Source organism: Triturus cristatus, chromosome 11, assembly GCF_964204655.1.
Source record: "Triturus cristatus chromosome 11, aTriCri1.1, whole genome shotgun sequence".
NCBI lineage: Eukaryota > Metazoa > Chordata > Amphibia > Caudata > Salamandridae > Triturus > Triturus cristatus.
Window position 1 is genome coordinate 61,172,659 of NC_140594.1, and position 16,688 is coordinate 61,189,346.

The 16,688-nt window shown below is 44.5% G+C and overlaps 1 protein-coding gene across 2 annotated transcripts in view; it reads left to right on the forward strand.

Moving 5' to 3' along the window:
* Positions 1-16,688, forward strand: part of DGCR8 (DGCR8 microprocessor complex subunit) — a 288,096-nt gene that overhangs the window by 49,237 nt on the left and 222,171 nt on the right. For both annotated transcript variants that reach the window (XM_085636096.1, XM_085636097.1), the window contains 3 exons: positions 1,182-4,114; positions 4,482-4,653; positions 8,052-8,194. In XM_085636096.1, the coding sequence (XP_085492222.1) occupies positions 1,463-4,114; positions 4,482-4,653; positions 8,052-8,194 (2,967 nt within the window). In that variant the 5' untranslated portion in view covers positions 1,182-1,462. The remainder of the gene's footprint in view (positions 1-1,181; positions 4,115-4,481; positions 4,654-8,051; positions 8,195-16,688) is intronic.

The following is a 16,688-nucleotide window of genomic DNA, read 5'->3' on the forward strand; positions in this document are numbered from 1 at the left end:
AGCTGGCTAACATGATCTTCATCGTCAGTCTAAAACTGCAGCGCTGATCAGAAGTAAATCCTATTTTATTACATTTTCACGTAATCTTGCAAAGCTATCTGTAAAAATGTATACCTTAAAGTTCGGGAAGACACTAACGTTAGGAGAGAAAGGGGAGCAGTAAGAAACACTTTTTTTGTGAACAGAGCTTTGAAAGTGCAGTGTCTAGGTTGAAAACGTTCTCTTTTTTTTTTTTTTTTTTCTTTTTTTTTTTTTTAATGCCCCTAAAATTAATTAAAGAATGTCTAGAAGGCTGAGAGTGTCTTGGAACACCACAGTATTTGAGTTCTTTCTAATGTGCAGCCTAAGATCACGGCACTGGCTTTCCATTCTTCTAATTTCTTCTACCAGTAAGTCATGTCAATGAGATGTTTAATGCAATTTGTTTTATATTTTTGATTTGGACCGAATTTGCAGCTTATCTTGCAAGTAATTTGAATGTTAAACTGGGGGAGAAGTCATGATAAATATGTGTTGGATGAGCTCATTTCTGTAAGATGCATGGTGTCTTGCCAACAAATATTGGGTGTATTTCTAGATGAAATGTTGAATAAATCTGTATCTGTCTCCTTGAAGTACTTGTAGAAGACAAATGTCATATGCTGTGCAGAAAGACAAAGGGCAGCCCCAAAACAGAGGCCAAGCCCATAAAACTGAATTGGCTTCCTTACGTCTTCTCTGAAGGCATATGTAGACCACAGGAGTTCCTTAGTAAACCTCATTTTACTCTAACTGGCAGATTCCCATCATTAGTGGATTTCTCTTCAGGAGTGAATAGTATTGCTTATGTGACAGTGTTACATCTGTGGTGGAGATCAGTACCTCTGTAATAGAGTTGGGATCTTGTTGAAGCAGCTTAATGTAAAAAAACAAAGACGTGAGATCAGAATCCCGTAAATTAAAATCGGTTTCTTGATCACTTGACAGTTGTGGAAGGAGGTTTCTTGCGTCTCTTCTGGTGCTTATTTGTGTTTGAAGTTTAATGGCATGCATTGAAGTTAGTGTAATGCACATATTTTTCTCCTATCCTTAACTTGCTTGATAATAGCTTTTCCTTAATGTTCCTATTTGCAATGTTTTTGCTCATTATCCACGATTATACTAAAGGCTTCTAATGCACTGTTTGTTTGCTGTCTTTACAGGTTGAAAAAACAAACTTAGTTTATGAGGAAGAACACTTCTGCTAACGTTGAGACTATTTAAGCTGAGTGCATTGTGATTTCCAGTGATTAAGACAGTGATTTTTGAAGCTGTCTGCATTAATGAAAAGAACAATGTAGTCAGGTTAACTTAATCATCAGTCGCATATTGACTCCAACACGCTGCCATACTTCGATGGACTTGTGCATGTCAGGAATATAGCATTTATAATTTATTTAAAGTCTTGTGTCACCCAAATATTTGAGTAATTGTATTTTTAAATATGGAAAAATGCAAACCTTCACCACCCCTTCCACAGGAACCTGGAGAAGAAACTGTGGCAATGGATACTGCTTGTCCTCTGACGTCTGGGGAGGCGCATCCACCACTTTCCCTACAATTTGAAAAAAGTGTAAATCTATGCAGACCCTGCCCTCTGCTATACGATTTAGAGACCATATCCTCCCCCATCCAGAGTGGAAAGCAAGAAACACTACCTTCCCTGCAAGGGGACCAGAATGAGGTTTCTACAGAACGTTTATGGCATCAGAAGCCTGCTGAAAAGCCCTTGTTGCCCACCCAGCAAAGTGAAACAAATTTGATGCCGTTTAATCCTCTGCCTTTAATGTCTCTTTTGCAAACCGAACAAGAGAAAATGCCATCCAGTACCAGGCCTCTACCTGCTGAAGAACACCAAGCACTTGCACGTAAAAAGCTAAAGAAACAGGCGTTGGCACGCAGTCCGGGGCATCTGCAGGCTTCTGAAGGATCACTGGCAGTTCCTCGAAAAAAGCTGAAAAAAAAGGTGGCAGAATGTAGTTCTGGGCCTGTACAAACTGGTGAAGGGCCACTGCCAACTACCCGTAAAAAGCTGAAGAAAAAGCTGGTAACGGGTAGTCCATGGTCCCTGCAGATTGGGGAAGAACCTGACTCTGGCTCCCCAAAAAATCAGAAGAGAAACGTTTTTCTAAGTAGTCCCGCACCCTTGCAGTCTGCAGATGAGCTACAGCTGCCTCTCATGCAAGCGGACCAGGGTAGGGGGACTCCCTGTCCTGTGTCTACCAACCCACCCTCATGTTCTCAGCATCCTAGTGAAACAGTAATGGCCCCTCCGTATTGTACCTGGTTCCAGCTTCCTGAAAAAGAGCCACCACCAGTCCCTCCTCCACTTCCTCTCGAAGGTGAAAGGGGTGGTCTACTAATAACTACCTTGTGCCATTTGCCATCTTGTGATCCGCCCTTGCCAGATCCAAAGCAGGAGAGTGTATCATCCAGTGCCTCATCTCAGCCTGCTGAGCTGGTCCTGCCACCACCTTTAATAGAAGTTAAGAGCGAGGACACTCCTTATAGTGCATGCCCTTACCAGCATGCTGAACAGAACATGGGCACTTCTAGTAGCTGCTTGCCGTCACTACCTATTGGAGAACTTCAGTCACTTCCTTTGGAAAGTAAAATAATTGAGGCAATTCCATCCTGTCCCTGGTCTCTGCTGCCTCCTTTAGAACCTCCTCAACCTCCTCTGCACGATAAATTGTATGAGGCAACTCCTTATAGTGTGTCATTGGACACACCTCCTGAAAAATCTGAAGCACCTCCAATTCCTTATAACCCCTGGCTTCAGATGCCAAGCGACAAAGCAACACCACCTCTGGGAAGCCAGACGACTGCATGTAGTACCTGGCCTTTGCCCCCTGCTGATGAGCCCCCATCACCCACCCTAAGCATAAAGAGTGAGGGCTCTCCATATAGTATCTGGGCTATGACGCCAGCTGAAGACCAACCATTTCTTTCCCTTCCCAGTGTGAAGGAAGAGCAACCTTCTTATTACCCCTGGTCTCAGCAGCCTGCTGAAGAGCACAACTCACCTCAGATTGAGACAACATCGTATGGTCTCTGGCCTACGCAGTCTTATGAAGAGCCTGAGCAGCCTCTCCAGCAGACTCAAAAGAAAGAGTGGGCTCCATATAGTCCCTCCTCTCCAACACACGATGAAGATTCTTCACCACCTCCGCTGCATACAGGAATCCTGCAGACTATTAAGACTGAGTCAGACCCATCTTGTCTGTCAAGTTGTCAGAATGAGGCATTTCCATCAATCCTGCCAACACACCAGGAAGAACCTCCAAACCCCCAACAGAGTAGTGAAATTGAGGCAACTTCATTTCTCCCCTTGCCACCAACACCTGTTGAGGCTTTGCCATCTCTGCTGCAAAATCCAAAAAGTGAATACACAGAGTCTTGTCCCACACCTCTTGAGCAACCCCCGCCAGCTCCGCTGCCACATAAAGAGAGTGAGGCGACACAGTCCAGTCATTGGCCTCCAGTACTTGCCAAACAGCCTCCACCGCCTCCCCTGCAAACGTCCAGTGATGACGTGGATATGGACGTTGGCTCTGGTGGTGATGGACAGTCCAATATCCCTGCTGGAGATACTCAACCCTACGTTTCTACACAGCTTTTATCGAAAGGATCTTCTTCATCACAGTCTTGTAGTACAGTTATGCAACCTCTGTTTAGCAACCAAAGCCCTGGGACAGCGCTGAAGTTCACGCCTGATCTTAACAAGCTGAAAGGGGTACAGATTAGTGTTAGCTTTACAGAAAGTAGAAAGCGAAAAGACAGAACTGTTCAGTATACTACAGAGGGACAAGATGATGATGATGAGGATTTTCACTGTAGCGTGGAACTTGTCAACAGGGACTTGCATGTTTGTCCTTTTGGGGGTAGTAATAAGGACACGGGGCGCAGTGGGGGTGAACGTGTTATCAGGAAAGATGATGTAAATAATGTTGATCAGGAGAATCAAGTGGAGTATGCTGTACTGGACGAGTTGGAGGATTTCACTGATAATCTCGGAGTGGACAGCGTGAGCTTCACCTCAAAAGCCATCGTTCAAAGGGATCGTGCTGAGCCTGACCTCTTACCCTCATATGAGGTATGTCTTAATTTTATGTATTGTGTATGTATGTGAAATGTTTCATGCAAAGCAGTGTGGTTATATTTGAGTACATTAACATAGAAGATTTCTGACTTTTTTAAGTGACTCCTCCGGCCATCTTACCAAATAAAAGCAAACATTTGGAGAAACTGTTGCTTGTGATGCAGTTGTGGTTTACAGTAGTTTGTGAATTTGCTTCTTGTACAGCCTTGAATGCTGTTGGTGTAATTTCCTCTCATTTATGTAAAGTTAGTGTTTTTTGTTTTATGTGTGGCTTGCCCGCAGACTACTGAGAGTGTATACATCAGTACTGCCTTTTAGGAAGCTGCTTTAGCAGGATTGCTTCTGGCCATGTGTTTTGCAGGATGACTATGATAATGATTTTGACGTTCTTCTGGAAGAAGTTGATGCACTGCTGGAGGAAAGCTACCATGCCCCCAAGCGCAGGCGGCTGGTTGACTATGATAGCGACCCTAACTCTGATGGCGAGAGTCCTGTGCAACCAGTGATGACCAAAATAAAAACTGTACTCAAAAGTAAGTTTTCTACACTTTTCATGTATAACTTGCTATTTTAAATATATATAAAATAAATGTGCCAGTGTTTGCATTGCTGTGTTCTCTACTGGTATTTATTTTACTTTGTGCAACCTTGTGTTGGAGCTCTTTACATTTGAACAGAACTGTGAATATAACTGTGCAGATGGTGTGTCCCAATTTACATTACTATTGTGCTAACATTTTAAAGTGTTAGACAAACAAATGATGGACAGAATGCTGAGTGAATCATACATTCACCCCCAGTCAAGAGCTATGGGTTAAATCAATAGTTATCTGGCTCACCATGCCACCCCAGTTTAGACTCAGCCGTATGCAAATCAGTATTGACCCTGTTCCTCATGAGAACGGTCCACCCCAAACTGCCAAGCCAGGTCCTCTCTGGACCGAAAACAAACATCCTAGGACCGGTTTTGGGGTATTACCCCATATCAGCTAGGCTAGCTTAAATCCAGTGGCACACTGCGCAAGGGACATATCCATCCCACTTAGGGCGGAAAGTGTTACACAAACAAACAATGATGAGTTTAACCCAGATATAATGGTGACTGGGGGTAAGTGCTGAAAAGTTTCAGCGCTCCGTCCATCTTATTGTATTTGCTTTGTTTGCCCTAAGTTGGCAGGGTATGCCCAGACGTGGTTCCCTTGCTCACTTTGCCACTGGATTCAAGCTAGCCTGGCTAAAGAGGGAAGGGGGGGGGGGGGGTTACCCTGAAATCGGCCCGAGGATGCTTGTTTTCGGTGCATGACAGACCTACCTTGCCAGTTTGGGCTGGACTGTTACCATGAGGCACAGGGTCAAGACTGATTTGCATATGGCTGGGTCTGAACTGGGGTGGCAAAGTGAGCTAAAGAACGATGATGGATTCAACCCAGATCTATGACTAAGGGCGAGTGTCTGAAAAGTTTCAGCGCTCCGTACATCAACATTAAAGTGTCAGGTTCTATATTCGTAGCAGTGCTCAGACCCATTCAGTCATATTGTTCATGTAAACCGCACATAGGTATGCTATGGATGGATTGTATGATTTCCGACTTAAGTTTAAAAGCCTCATTTGAACCAAGCATTGTGCTTCAGATCCCATGTGCAAAATTAACAAGTACATTATGACATCCATTAAAAGGGGCCAACCTATAAGAGATTACTTTTGTGGCATACAGGTCTCTCCCCACTTTCTTCAATTCACTGTAAAGAAGCTATTAAAATAATGCTATATTATAGTCCTCTTAAGGGAATATAGGCTTGATTGTTCTGCTTTAAAATGATTTATTAACAATTGTGCATACAGAACTCCACCTTGTCTTCTTGTTTGACACATTTTCGAAAGTGTATTTTTTGAAGACATTTAGGTTGGCTGAAGTGAGAAGCATTTTTGGAAACCTGAACTATTCTGCAGTATTGAATAAAGATAATTTGTATCTCACCTGAAAAGTACTTGAGAAATGACCTGCATTGTGAATGTTAAAATAAGTAGAAATTGTAATCTAGTACCTTAGAAGTTTGTTAGATAGAAATCAGAAGCAACTTTGACAAGTTATGTTAAAGACACCTTTAAGTGGGTACGCAAGTGATGTTATGAAATGTGATATAGATTAAATGTCAATAGTGAAATTGCATAGACTTCTCCAGTTATGACTGAGCACTTAAAACATGAACATTACAACCGAAGCACACATTAATTTAAGCAAAACTATACAGTACAAGCTGGTATTGGAAGCCCGCACCATGGGCCTGAATAAAAACATATATACGAGTCTTGTACCAACATTACCTTAAGCAAACCAACCCCTCAAATGCCTCCGTGTTTTCATACGGTGCTAAAAATGCTCTCATCACTGCATAAAAAACTAAATATAAGCGCAACACTGTGCCAAACCCAGTACAAATGCAATGTTATCGCTAAGACGCGCGCTTGTTGACCTTTCTCTACTCTCGCTCCCCTGCCTGTCTCCCCCTCCCTTGTCAACCGTATTTCTTCTTTGATTCAATTCCCCAGCCGCCTGGCACCGGGCGACGGTTTACGGTTATTAAAAGGCTTGTCTGTTTATAGGGTGACATTAACTATTTTTTTTGAGTAGGCCAAACTTGCTACTGAAAATTCACGAGTAAGTAAATCACTCATAAAACACCAATGCGTCTCATTTACAAATAGGAAAAAGAAAACTACGGAATTGAGCCCACAGTGGTTACAGTTTAAAAATAAAATGCATAGGTCAATGAAACCCATATCTATTTTAAGTAGAGTAGTTATTGCAGCTTTTTAAATAACTCTACTGCCGCAGCAGCTCAACACTGCGTTGAGCGAGAAGGAAGCTGTTGGCATGCGCTGCCAAGCTTGGTGTTGGGCACGGAGGGCAATGACTGGCATAGATGCGCAAGACAAAGGGCATTTATTAACAGATGCTGTTCATGTCTAAGTGTAGAGGGGAGTGCAGTTCCCTGTACTAGGAGGAAGAAGGTGAAATTGTGAGTTCCCAATTAGCAGGCTTCCTGTGATTTTGGCAGAGTTGTTTTCACAGAGGACGTCAACCACTCTGTTGTCTACATGTGTTTGGCCTTGAAGTGAAGGAAGAAACCCTCGCCACATACACAGGCCACGCTGTTTTCCGTGCCAATGTAAGCATGCTGATTTTGGAATGGAACCTGTGTCAACTGGCTGATGATTGATTCCATGCAGGTATCTCGTCCTCTGCCTGTACGGAAAGAATCCGGAACAAGCATTGGCATAGCTAATAGGTCTAGCCTTTGGGACCTTATAAAGTGTTTAGTTATCCAGCACAATATCCTTGTTGCAACATCAACTGTTGCATGGCTAAACACTTATAAGGTCCAAAGGCGAGACCTATTGGCTATGCCAATGCTTGTTTAAATAGGATTTCCGCTGTGTTGCCAGTGATGCTGATGTAGCTTTTTTTGAGTTTTGGTTAAGTTAATTTTGAAGTTGCTGAACCTCAAACCTCAGCTTCTGTTTAAAATGAAGAATGCATTGACACCTTGTGATTACTGACCTTTAAGTCTTCCTCTCTGGATATTCTGTGCTTCCAAGGATATGTGGGGCAGTCCTTTGACCTCAAGGCAACAAGAACTCTTCTGTGAACACTTGTTTGGTACCAGGATACCTCTATGCCATTTGTTTTTAACATCAAGTTTCATATTTTGAGAGAAACTTTTTTTTTTCTTTAAAGTATGACTGCCACCTAATCGTGCAGAGCACCGCCTTCCAGTCCACTTAGTTTCCTAGAAATCATTTCCCTGGGTGGTTTCAGTGGCATAACATACATTATCTAATTACAGTTTAAAATAGAAATTGTTTGTCTGAGGTTTTGTCATGTTTTAAGTTAAGCACTTACAAATGTCCCAATGTATTTTTTTTTAGGTCGTGGCCGTCCACCTACTGAGCCTCTACCTGAAGGATGGATTATGACATACCACAACTCTGGCATTCCAGTTTACCTACACAGAGAATCTCGAGTTGTTACTTGGTCGAGGCCTTACTTTTTAGGAACCGGAAGCATAAAGGTAGGATAGATGTTTTTTTTTTCTTTTTTTCTCTGCTCAATGAACTTTTCTATTATATGGCTCTGTTTTTGTCACCATGGTATTACTTGTGTGGGAAATCAAACATATTCAGCTTTTGTAAGCAGTTGAAAATCTAGTTATGTTTATAGCTTGAGTTTTAGTGTTCAGTACTTTCCGGTAGGTTATTTGTTTACCATGGTAAAGCTAGCAGACTGGTGAGCAGATTTCTTTTCCCCCTGCTAACTTTGTTAGTATTTGAGTCACCTGGGAACCTGGGCAACAACAATGTAGAAGAACAGTGGTCCATCTACTTATGGGCCATATTTACTTTATCCCAAAGGTTTAAAGAACTTGTGTGTACAGATATAAGCGTATCACTATTATTATTGGACATAAAAATCATACCATCCTTTGGCAGCAACGGATTTCGTGGAATACTGTTATTTGTTCATGGATGTTAAACACTTGTGAAACCTATATTGTGTGCCAACACTTTCATTCTTACTTAAATTTGCTTACTGCTTCCTTCACCTAAAACCCATTAAAATGAAGCAATTCATTCACTGTATCTTTTATACCATTCTCTACATTGTGTAAAGTGCTTGAGGACCTCTAATGAAGTCTTCAAGTCAATCAAGAAATTTATAGAGCACCTACTCACCTGTGAGGGTCTCAAGGCGCTGGGGGGAGGGGGGGAGGGGGAGCGGTGCTGCTACTGCTCGAACAGCCAGGTCTTGAGGTGTCTCCTGAAGGTGATGTGGTCCTGGGTCAGACGTAGGTGGGCGGGGAGGGAGTTCCATGTCTTGGCGGCCAGGTAGGAGAACGATTTTCCTCCGGTGGTTGTTCTGCAGATCCGTGGGATGGCGGCGAGGGTGGCGGAGCTGAGCTGGCGGGTTGGAGTGTAGAACGGGAGGCGTCTGTTGAGGTATTCAGGTCCGGCGTTGTGGAGTGCTTTGTGTGCGTGGGTGAGGAGCCTGAACGTGATTCTTTTGTTGACTGTGCACCTTAATGCCTCTATAGGTGTTTTGATTGTTTAGTGTTTGCTCTAGGCTTTCCTTTTTGAAAAAGTCTGGTACAGATGTGTGTCTGTACATGTATACATAGATATATGGAGGGAGAGGGAAGGGAGGGAGAGGGAGGGAGATGGTTATAGAGTTTTTTTTTTTTTTTAATTTTCAAAAAACCTTTATTGCTGCAATTACACGGACATGGTACACTGCATACATACATTCAAGTCTTTGTACATGTAAGTTGCTGCTTACACATGAAAAAAATACATTAAGTGCAGGAATTCGTAACAGCATAACACATAAGGCAGGTTCCAAGGCACAATCAGAAGGCTGGCAACCCACCCTGGGGGAACTGGCAACCCGAACATCATGGCAAAGAGCAGGGGAGGAGGGGTAAGGCACGGGAGGCAGTAACTGCCCCATGAGAGAGGAGGCCAGACCAACCCAGAGAAAGGAGGGTGGAGGACCTAAGGAAGAGCAGTTACTGACCAGCACTCACGGCCGCCGCGGGCGAAGTGCCGGCGCGGAGCACAGGAGAGGCAGCTTGGCTAGGCCGGGGGCGGGATTGAAGGTATGTGACGAGGGGGGCCCCCCTATGTCAGGGGGGCCGGACCTTGCGGGCATGAGCTCCCAGAACTCGGAGAGAAGGGTCCGGCATCTCGAGGCGTCTTCCAGCCAGTGAGTGAACTTGGGTGCTGGTCTACGGCCCAAGCGGTGGGTAGCATCCGGGCAGAACTTGACAAATCCTAGCAGGCATAGCGGGGGGCGGGTCGACCTGGGTGTAGATAATCTCGGAGATGGCAGCGAAGACCTCCTGCCAGAAGGTGGACACGGCAGGGCACAGCCAGGCGAGGTGGGTGAAATCCGCCGCGGGGGCAGAGCAACGCATGCAGTGGTCATTGGGTATGAGGCCCGCCTTGTGTAGCTGAACGGGGGAGCGATAGAGTCTGTGTAAGCATTTAAAGTGTATCAGGCGGAGACTATAGTTAGGGGACAGTTTCTTAGTCTGATTGCTGCAGTAAAGCCAGTCAGCCTGGGGGATGTCCACTCTGAGTTCCGCGCCCCATGTCTTTCGTGCGCACTCGGTGGAAGAGGTCGACAAGGTTAAGGTATATAGTTTGGTCACCAGCTTGCGGGGGGTGGGGGATGTATATATGAAGTCCAGGGTGAGCAGCGGGGGTCGGGGGAATGTGGGATGGATCTCCCTGCAGATGGCTCGAAGCTGGTAGAAAAGCAGTCTCCAGCTGACCAGAGTAGGCTGGGATAGAGTAGAAGGTGTCCCCAGGGTAGAGATCTGCCAGTGTCCCAGGCGTGTTTAATGTTTGGACATGCCTGTCGGCTGCTAAGTAGGGAAGGCAGGATGACGCAGGATTGGCATGTACTTGGCCGACAGCACGGGGACATTAGAAAGATGGCGTAGCCCCTGCCAGGCCCAGCGCAGGGTCTCGACTGTGTCGACTTCCCCACGGGGGCGGCGTATCGGCGCAAAACAGGGCAGTGGACAATGGCCATGGGGCTGCTAGGTCAGCCTCGACAGCGACGTGCGGATGGTAAGGAGCGGGGTGGTCCCAAAAGTGTAAAAAACTAGCCTGGGCGCTGAAGGCGTACAGTTGGAAATCTGGAGCGCCCATGGACATGGGAAGGGTGAGGATATCGTAGGCAATCCGGGGCTGCTTGCCGGCCCAGACAAGGGAGATGAGTAGGGAACGAAGCCGACGGAAGAAGTGGGCGGTGAGAGGAATGGCAACATTCAGGAAAAGATAGAAATTTCAGGAGGACCACCATTTTCACTATTGCAATGCGTCCCGCAAGGGACAGTGGGAGCCGATTCCAATGCGGGATTTTGGATTCGAGCCAGTCCACCGCGCGGCCAAAGTTTGCCCTCCAGAGGTCGTCCAAATCCCTACTGAGCCAGATACCCAAATAGCGGGTGGGTCCGGACGCCCACTTGAAAGGAAACGGGTGGCTGGCGTCGGTGAGAGGGAACAATATCGACCTGCTCCAATTGACCTGAATGCCGGACAATCCTCCAAATCGTATGATTTCTCGCACGAGCGGGCTGAGGTTGTCCTGAGGGTGGCGGACATACAGCGTTACGTCATCCGCGTACATTGAAACGAGGAGAGAGCGGGACGAGAATCCAATGCCCCTCTGAGTGGGATGTTGCCGAAGCCGGGCAGCGAGAGGCTCGATCGCGAAGAGCATGGGAGGGAGGGGGGACAGCCCTGTCGGGTACCACGCTTGATCACCATGGGGTTCGACACCTGACCATTGAGCCGGAGGCGGAGTAACGGATTTGTATAAAGTAACAAAAAATTTCGGAGGAAGGTGTTACTGAAACCCAGGTATGGCAAGAGAAAAAAGAGAAAGGGCCACTCAAGCGTGTTGAATGCCTTTGTGGCATCGAGAAGAGCCGCCACAGCGGGGAGGCCGGGATTCATTTGGTGGAGGACCGAGAAGATCGTCCTGAGATTATTGGAAGTGGCACGGCCCGGAATGAAACCTGATTGATCAGGGAGTGCGATGAGAGGCAAAGGAGGGAGCAAACGAGAGGCCAACAGTCTGGCGAACACCTTGTTATTGATATTAATTAAGGAGAGAGGCGGATAAGAATCCCAGAGGTCAGCAGGTTTGTCCGGCTTGAGCAGCAGCGTGAGCATGGCCTCCCGGAGGGAAGGACAGATAAAGCCCTGCTCGAAGGATTCGATATACATGGCGGCCAGGTGGGGAACTAGCCGCGAGGCAAACGTCTTATAGAGTTGGAGAGAGATGGAGGGAGAGAGAGAGGGGGAGAGAGATGGATGGAGGGAGAGAGATGGATGGAGGGAGAGAGAGAGAGAGATGTATATGTATAATATTCTATTTTGTCTCTCCTATAGATGCCTTTAGCTGTTTGTCAAAGAGCTATTGTCTTAACACACAGTGGCACTTGCCACTGTGTAGTTCTAGTTAGGTCAGTTTCCATAGGAAGAGTTTTTATTTTTTTTATTTCACTGATCACCTTGGTGCAGTTTGACGAATCTTCACCAAACCTTCCAAAACGTTTGCCCACTCCAGCTCCATATTAGAACGTTTTGTCTTGATTAGGGTTGTGCATAATTTGCTATAGCGTAATGATACGAAATTTCACCGAAATTATTGAAGATAATATTACATTGTGAGAGGAGCATAAGCCTTTCTTAGAGCTAAATGCAGTAGAATAGCAGCAGCTGTGATTTGTCGTAAATTACTCCTCAGTGTGTAAATGTGAGTAATTGTGTAGTTGTCTGTGATTTTGCGTTACACTGGTGACGCGAAGTTACCGCAATTACTGTGACGTAATAACAATTTTGATCAGGCCTAGTTGTGATCCGTAAAGAGGAGCCAAGCAAGGGGGGAGGGGGGCAGTCTGAAAATGTTGATTTTTCCATAACAAATTTTGAGAACAGATACATAAAAAATGACTGAATGGAATTACACCATATTTGGCAGAAGGTGAGACCTTTATTCCGAAAGCATGTTTTTTATGTCGAGCCTGGGCAGCACTGGCGCAGTTCTGCGAGGCATGCTGTATTCAGGTATGAACTTAAAGCTCCTCCCACTCTTCGCCCATATTTGTAATTGGCTTGCCATTGTCCACTGTATCTTGTGGTTTTTCATTGGTCAATAGGCATAGTAGTCCCTTCTTAGTACCGCCATGTCTCATTGTGTAACCTTCCATGAAGACACCCCCTGTTACGTGCATTGTTATTCAGGAGGCTTTAATTAAAGCCTCTGAGCACTATTTTCTCGAATAGCGTTGTCCTGCCTGCTGTTGCATGGTGGTTTGTCACTGGGTTAAAGGCCAGGCTTGCGTGTGGTGAAGGCCCAAGGCCCGCTTTACGCAGAGCAATTAAAAAAAAAAAATGGCTTCTACATGAGAAATTTGTTGTTTTTGTCAAGACCGAAGTGCGAGCCTCACCCTAAAGGGTCTTTTCCCCTGCTACAGCTGTGTGCTTCAGGGGGGTCTCTACCTGCTGTGGTGACTGTGCTAAGATCCTGCTGTGGTCATTGCTCAGTGAGCTAGAGCACCTGGAGGAGCCCTGCTGCTGGTGTTCAGCATAAATGAGACCAACACTTGCAAAGCATGTGGGTCTGGTTTAAAAAAAAAAAAAAAGAACCCAATGCGAACCAGACCTATTGAATTTGCCAATGCTGTTTATAGTTCCCTCTTATACTCTTACAAATAGTCTGTAAGAGAGACTTGAAACAGCATTGGAAAAGCCAACAAAGCCAATAGGCCTTGTTGCACTGTGATTTAGAAGCCAGACTCCCTGTCAATATTTTCTGCAGCATCAGCTTATTGCTGTATGGTGTTGAACGACCGATCGCTGAACCTATTGCTGACAAATACCAGGACTTCCAGTGGGATTTGGGTCAACCTATTGCATATTATTGGTTGGCTTTGTCAGTAACATTTGGGAGCTTCATATTGCTTTCCATTCTGTTCTTGTGTTTGTATCTCCCAGGCGCATAGTTCTTTACCATCTTTTTGATTGGGTGACTTGTATCCTTCCACAGCTTACACGCTGGGATCAACTTTTTTCTGTGCTTTTAGAGCTCCTTGGCAGTGCATGCATTTTCTTGCTCTTTCACCTGTGTGCTAATTTTCCATTCAAGCCCCTACCCCTGTGCTGTGTTGCTCTCTAACCCCCATCTGTTCTCCCCAACCCAACCGTTTTTTGCTAATTGTTTTTTAACACCTACCATTTGCCTCTGCACTTTATGTTCCTTCCCCACCCACCTTCTCCTTTTTTGCCCTAATTGTTTTTTTTTTTAATTTTCACAATGTAATGCTCTGTGGCAACAATTTTTTTGAGAGTTTAAAAAGTGATCGAAAACCAAGTTTGATATATTTTGCATGTGGCCATTGTGGTATGTTTTAGTGTTCAGTGCCGCAGTGTGGCAGCCAATCCTGAAAGCATATACAACTGTTTTCTATACTTCAAACATTATCATTTGCCTTGGCCAATTGCAGTGCATTATAAAAGTATCCAATATTGGCAAAGCCATTTATGGGGTCAACACAAAAGCTGTGGCAAAAAAGTGAAATCTGCTGGCTTTGGCAATGCTTGTGTTTTTTTTCTTATTTTTACTATGTCCTACCAATCTGTTTAGGGTTGGCCTATAGAAAGTGTTAGCTGTTTAACCACCCTTGTGTAAGAAACAAAATGAATACATTCAAAATATATGTGCATCACTACATATACATGAATGGGCTTTGTGTAGGCTCACTTCATCCAGTGGTCAGTTCTAACTGTTCAGATTTTGTTTTCACTTGCCACAGCATACATGAGGCAGGGGGTCAGCCCACATCCGCCGTTGGCTCTCTTGCACTGTGATTGATGGCATTTAGTTCACCATGTGTACATACACCTAAAAAGTAACCTAATTCTGGGATATGGCCGGTGTGCCAATACTTTAATTGGGCGACAATGTTTTTTTTTAAATTTTTTTTTTTTTTACTATTTATACTTTTTCTCATTCTTTTTGTTTTTAAACTTGTTTCAGGTTACAACTTGAAGTCAAAAGCTCTTTTGTTTGCACAAATGAATTATATTTTCCTGCTATGTGCCAAGGGTTTCTCCACAGGTTGTATGTACACCCGCCTAGTAGGAACCACCTGTGCTTTTGGTATGGTTAAATTTAAAAAAAAAATTGTTTTGTATTGCAAGCGTATGACTGCCAAGTTTATGCAGTAGCATGTTTTGCATTTGTCCTATTTTCTTTCCACAGCCATTAGCTTGTTCTAATGTTGTTTTGCTGTTAGTCTCAGTGGCGACTGCACGAGTTGGCAGGTGTACAGTCATAGCACAAAAGCAATCTTGCGCATGAAATTATATTATTTCATTGCCAAGGTTTGTTGAAACAGTTCCCTGTAATTCAAAAGAAGTGAATCGTGGATACAAAGGAACACTATCCACATCTTTCAAATCCCAAATCGGAATCTCCTTGAAATGCATTAATGTCACCTTTCTCCGCAATGTACTGCTTAGTAGTTAAGCGAGATTCTTTCGTTTGCCATTCGTTTGAAATCTATAACTTTTAGAAAAGCGTTTTGTTTTCTCGTACGCCCAAAAGTTAATGGTCCAGTTACCCTATTATCCTCTTCTATTCTGCTTGCTTTCTTTGGTCTTTTAATGTTTCACTTATGTTTCCTCATCCACTCGGTGCCCATCTCTTCCTGTCCCGCTGCTTTTTCATCCATGTAGAATGGCTTTCCCTCGATTTATTCGAGCATTTAGCTTACAAATCTAAATAAAATGTGGTCATTACTTAAGTCGCCTGTCTTCAGCTTTCTCTGCGGAATGGCTTTGTGTGTACACTGACACGCACATGGCTTGATTCTCTCATCAAGAACATCACTTTTGTCCTGCGGACTGGGTGACCATGTTTTTCCTATTCATGCTTTGCCCCCGATAGCTGCAGAGGAGAATGGTATGTGAGGTTTTTAGGTCTCGCTGAGTCAGCGCGCATGCAACTCCGAGCTGAAGTCCGGCTCTCTAGGGACCTCAAGTAACGGCATGTGGTGGTGCAACATAGTCCACCCAGCGCTATATATTCCTATCCAGGAACCTCTAGTGACTGTGGTAGTGCACTATAGCTCACCCTGCGCTGACACTGGCTGATAATGTGCTGCATGGCTAAACACTTAAAAGGTCCCTAAGACGAGACCTATTTGCTATGCCAATGCTTGTTATTTGGTGTTAAGCTATTTTCAAGACACTCACATTTTAAGTGGTGCCCATGAAGAGGTTAAAAAGGTAGTGATATTTTGAGTGTTAGTGTCCAGAGATGCTCTTGTTTACCACTTTAAAGTGGGCTTAGTCATCATGATTGGATGGCCATAACCTGAACAATATGTTGTGACAGCAATTACAGAACTCCAGGACATGGTCCCTTCTTCCTGAAAATTTTATTTAAAAACTGTTTAACCCCTTCGCTGCCAGGCCTTTTCCCCCCTCCTGTGCCAAGCCTTTTTTTGGCTATTTGGGGTAGTGCGCGATGAGGCCCCTATAACTTTTTGACCACTTTAGGTATCCACGCCAAATTTGCGTCCTTTTCTTCCAACATCATGGGGGTTCTAAAGGTACTCGGGGTTTGTGGATTCCCCTGGAGTGGTCACAGAAATGTGCCAGAATACAGCAACATTTTGTTTTTGGGGGGGGAAAATGGGAAAAACGGGCTGCAAATGAAAGCGTCGGGGTTTTCCCCTGCAAATGTTATCAAAAAAGGGTTTGTGGGGCTGAAATCACCATTTTCCCAGCTTTTAGGGAATGACAAACTTTTGACAGAAAACCAACATTTTTTACACGGTTTTGGCATTTTTCTGGGACATAGCCTATTTTTGCTATTTTTTTGTGCTTTCAACCTCCTTCTAGTTAATGGTAGAAATGGGTGTGAACGTAATAATGGATGTTGGAAAGCTATACATTTTAGAAAAGTAGACAAAATTCTGAATTCAG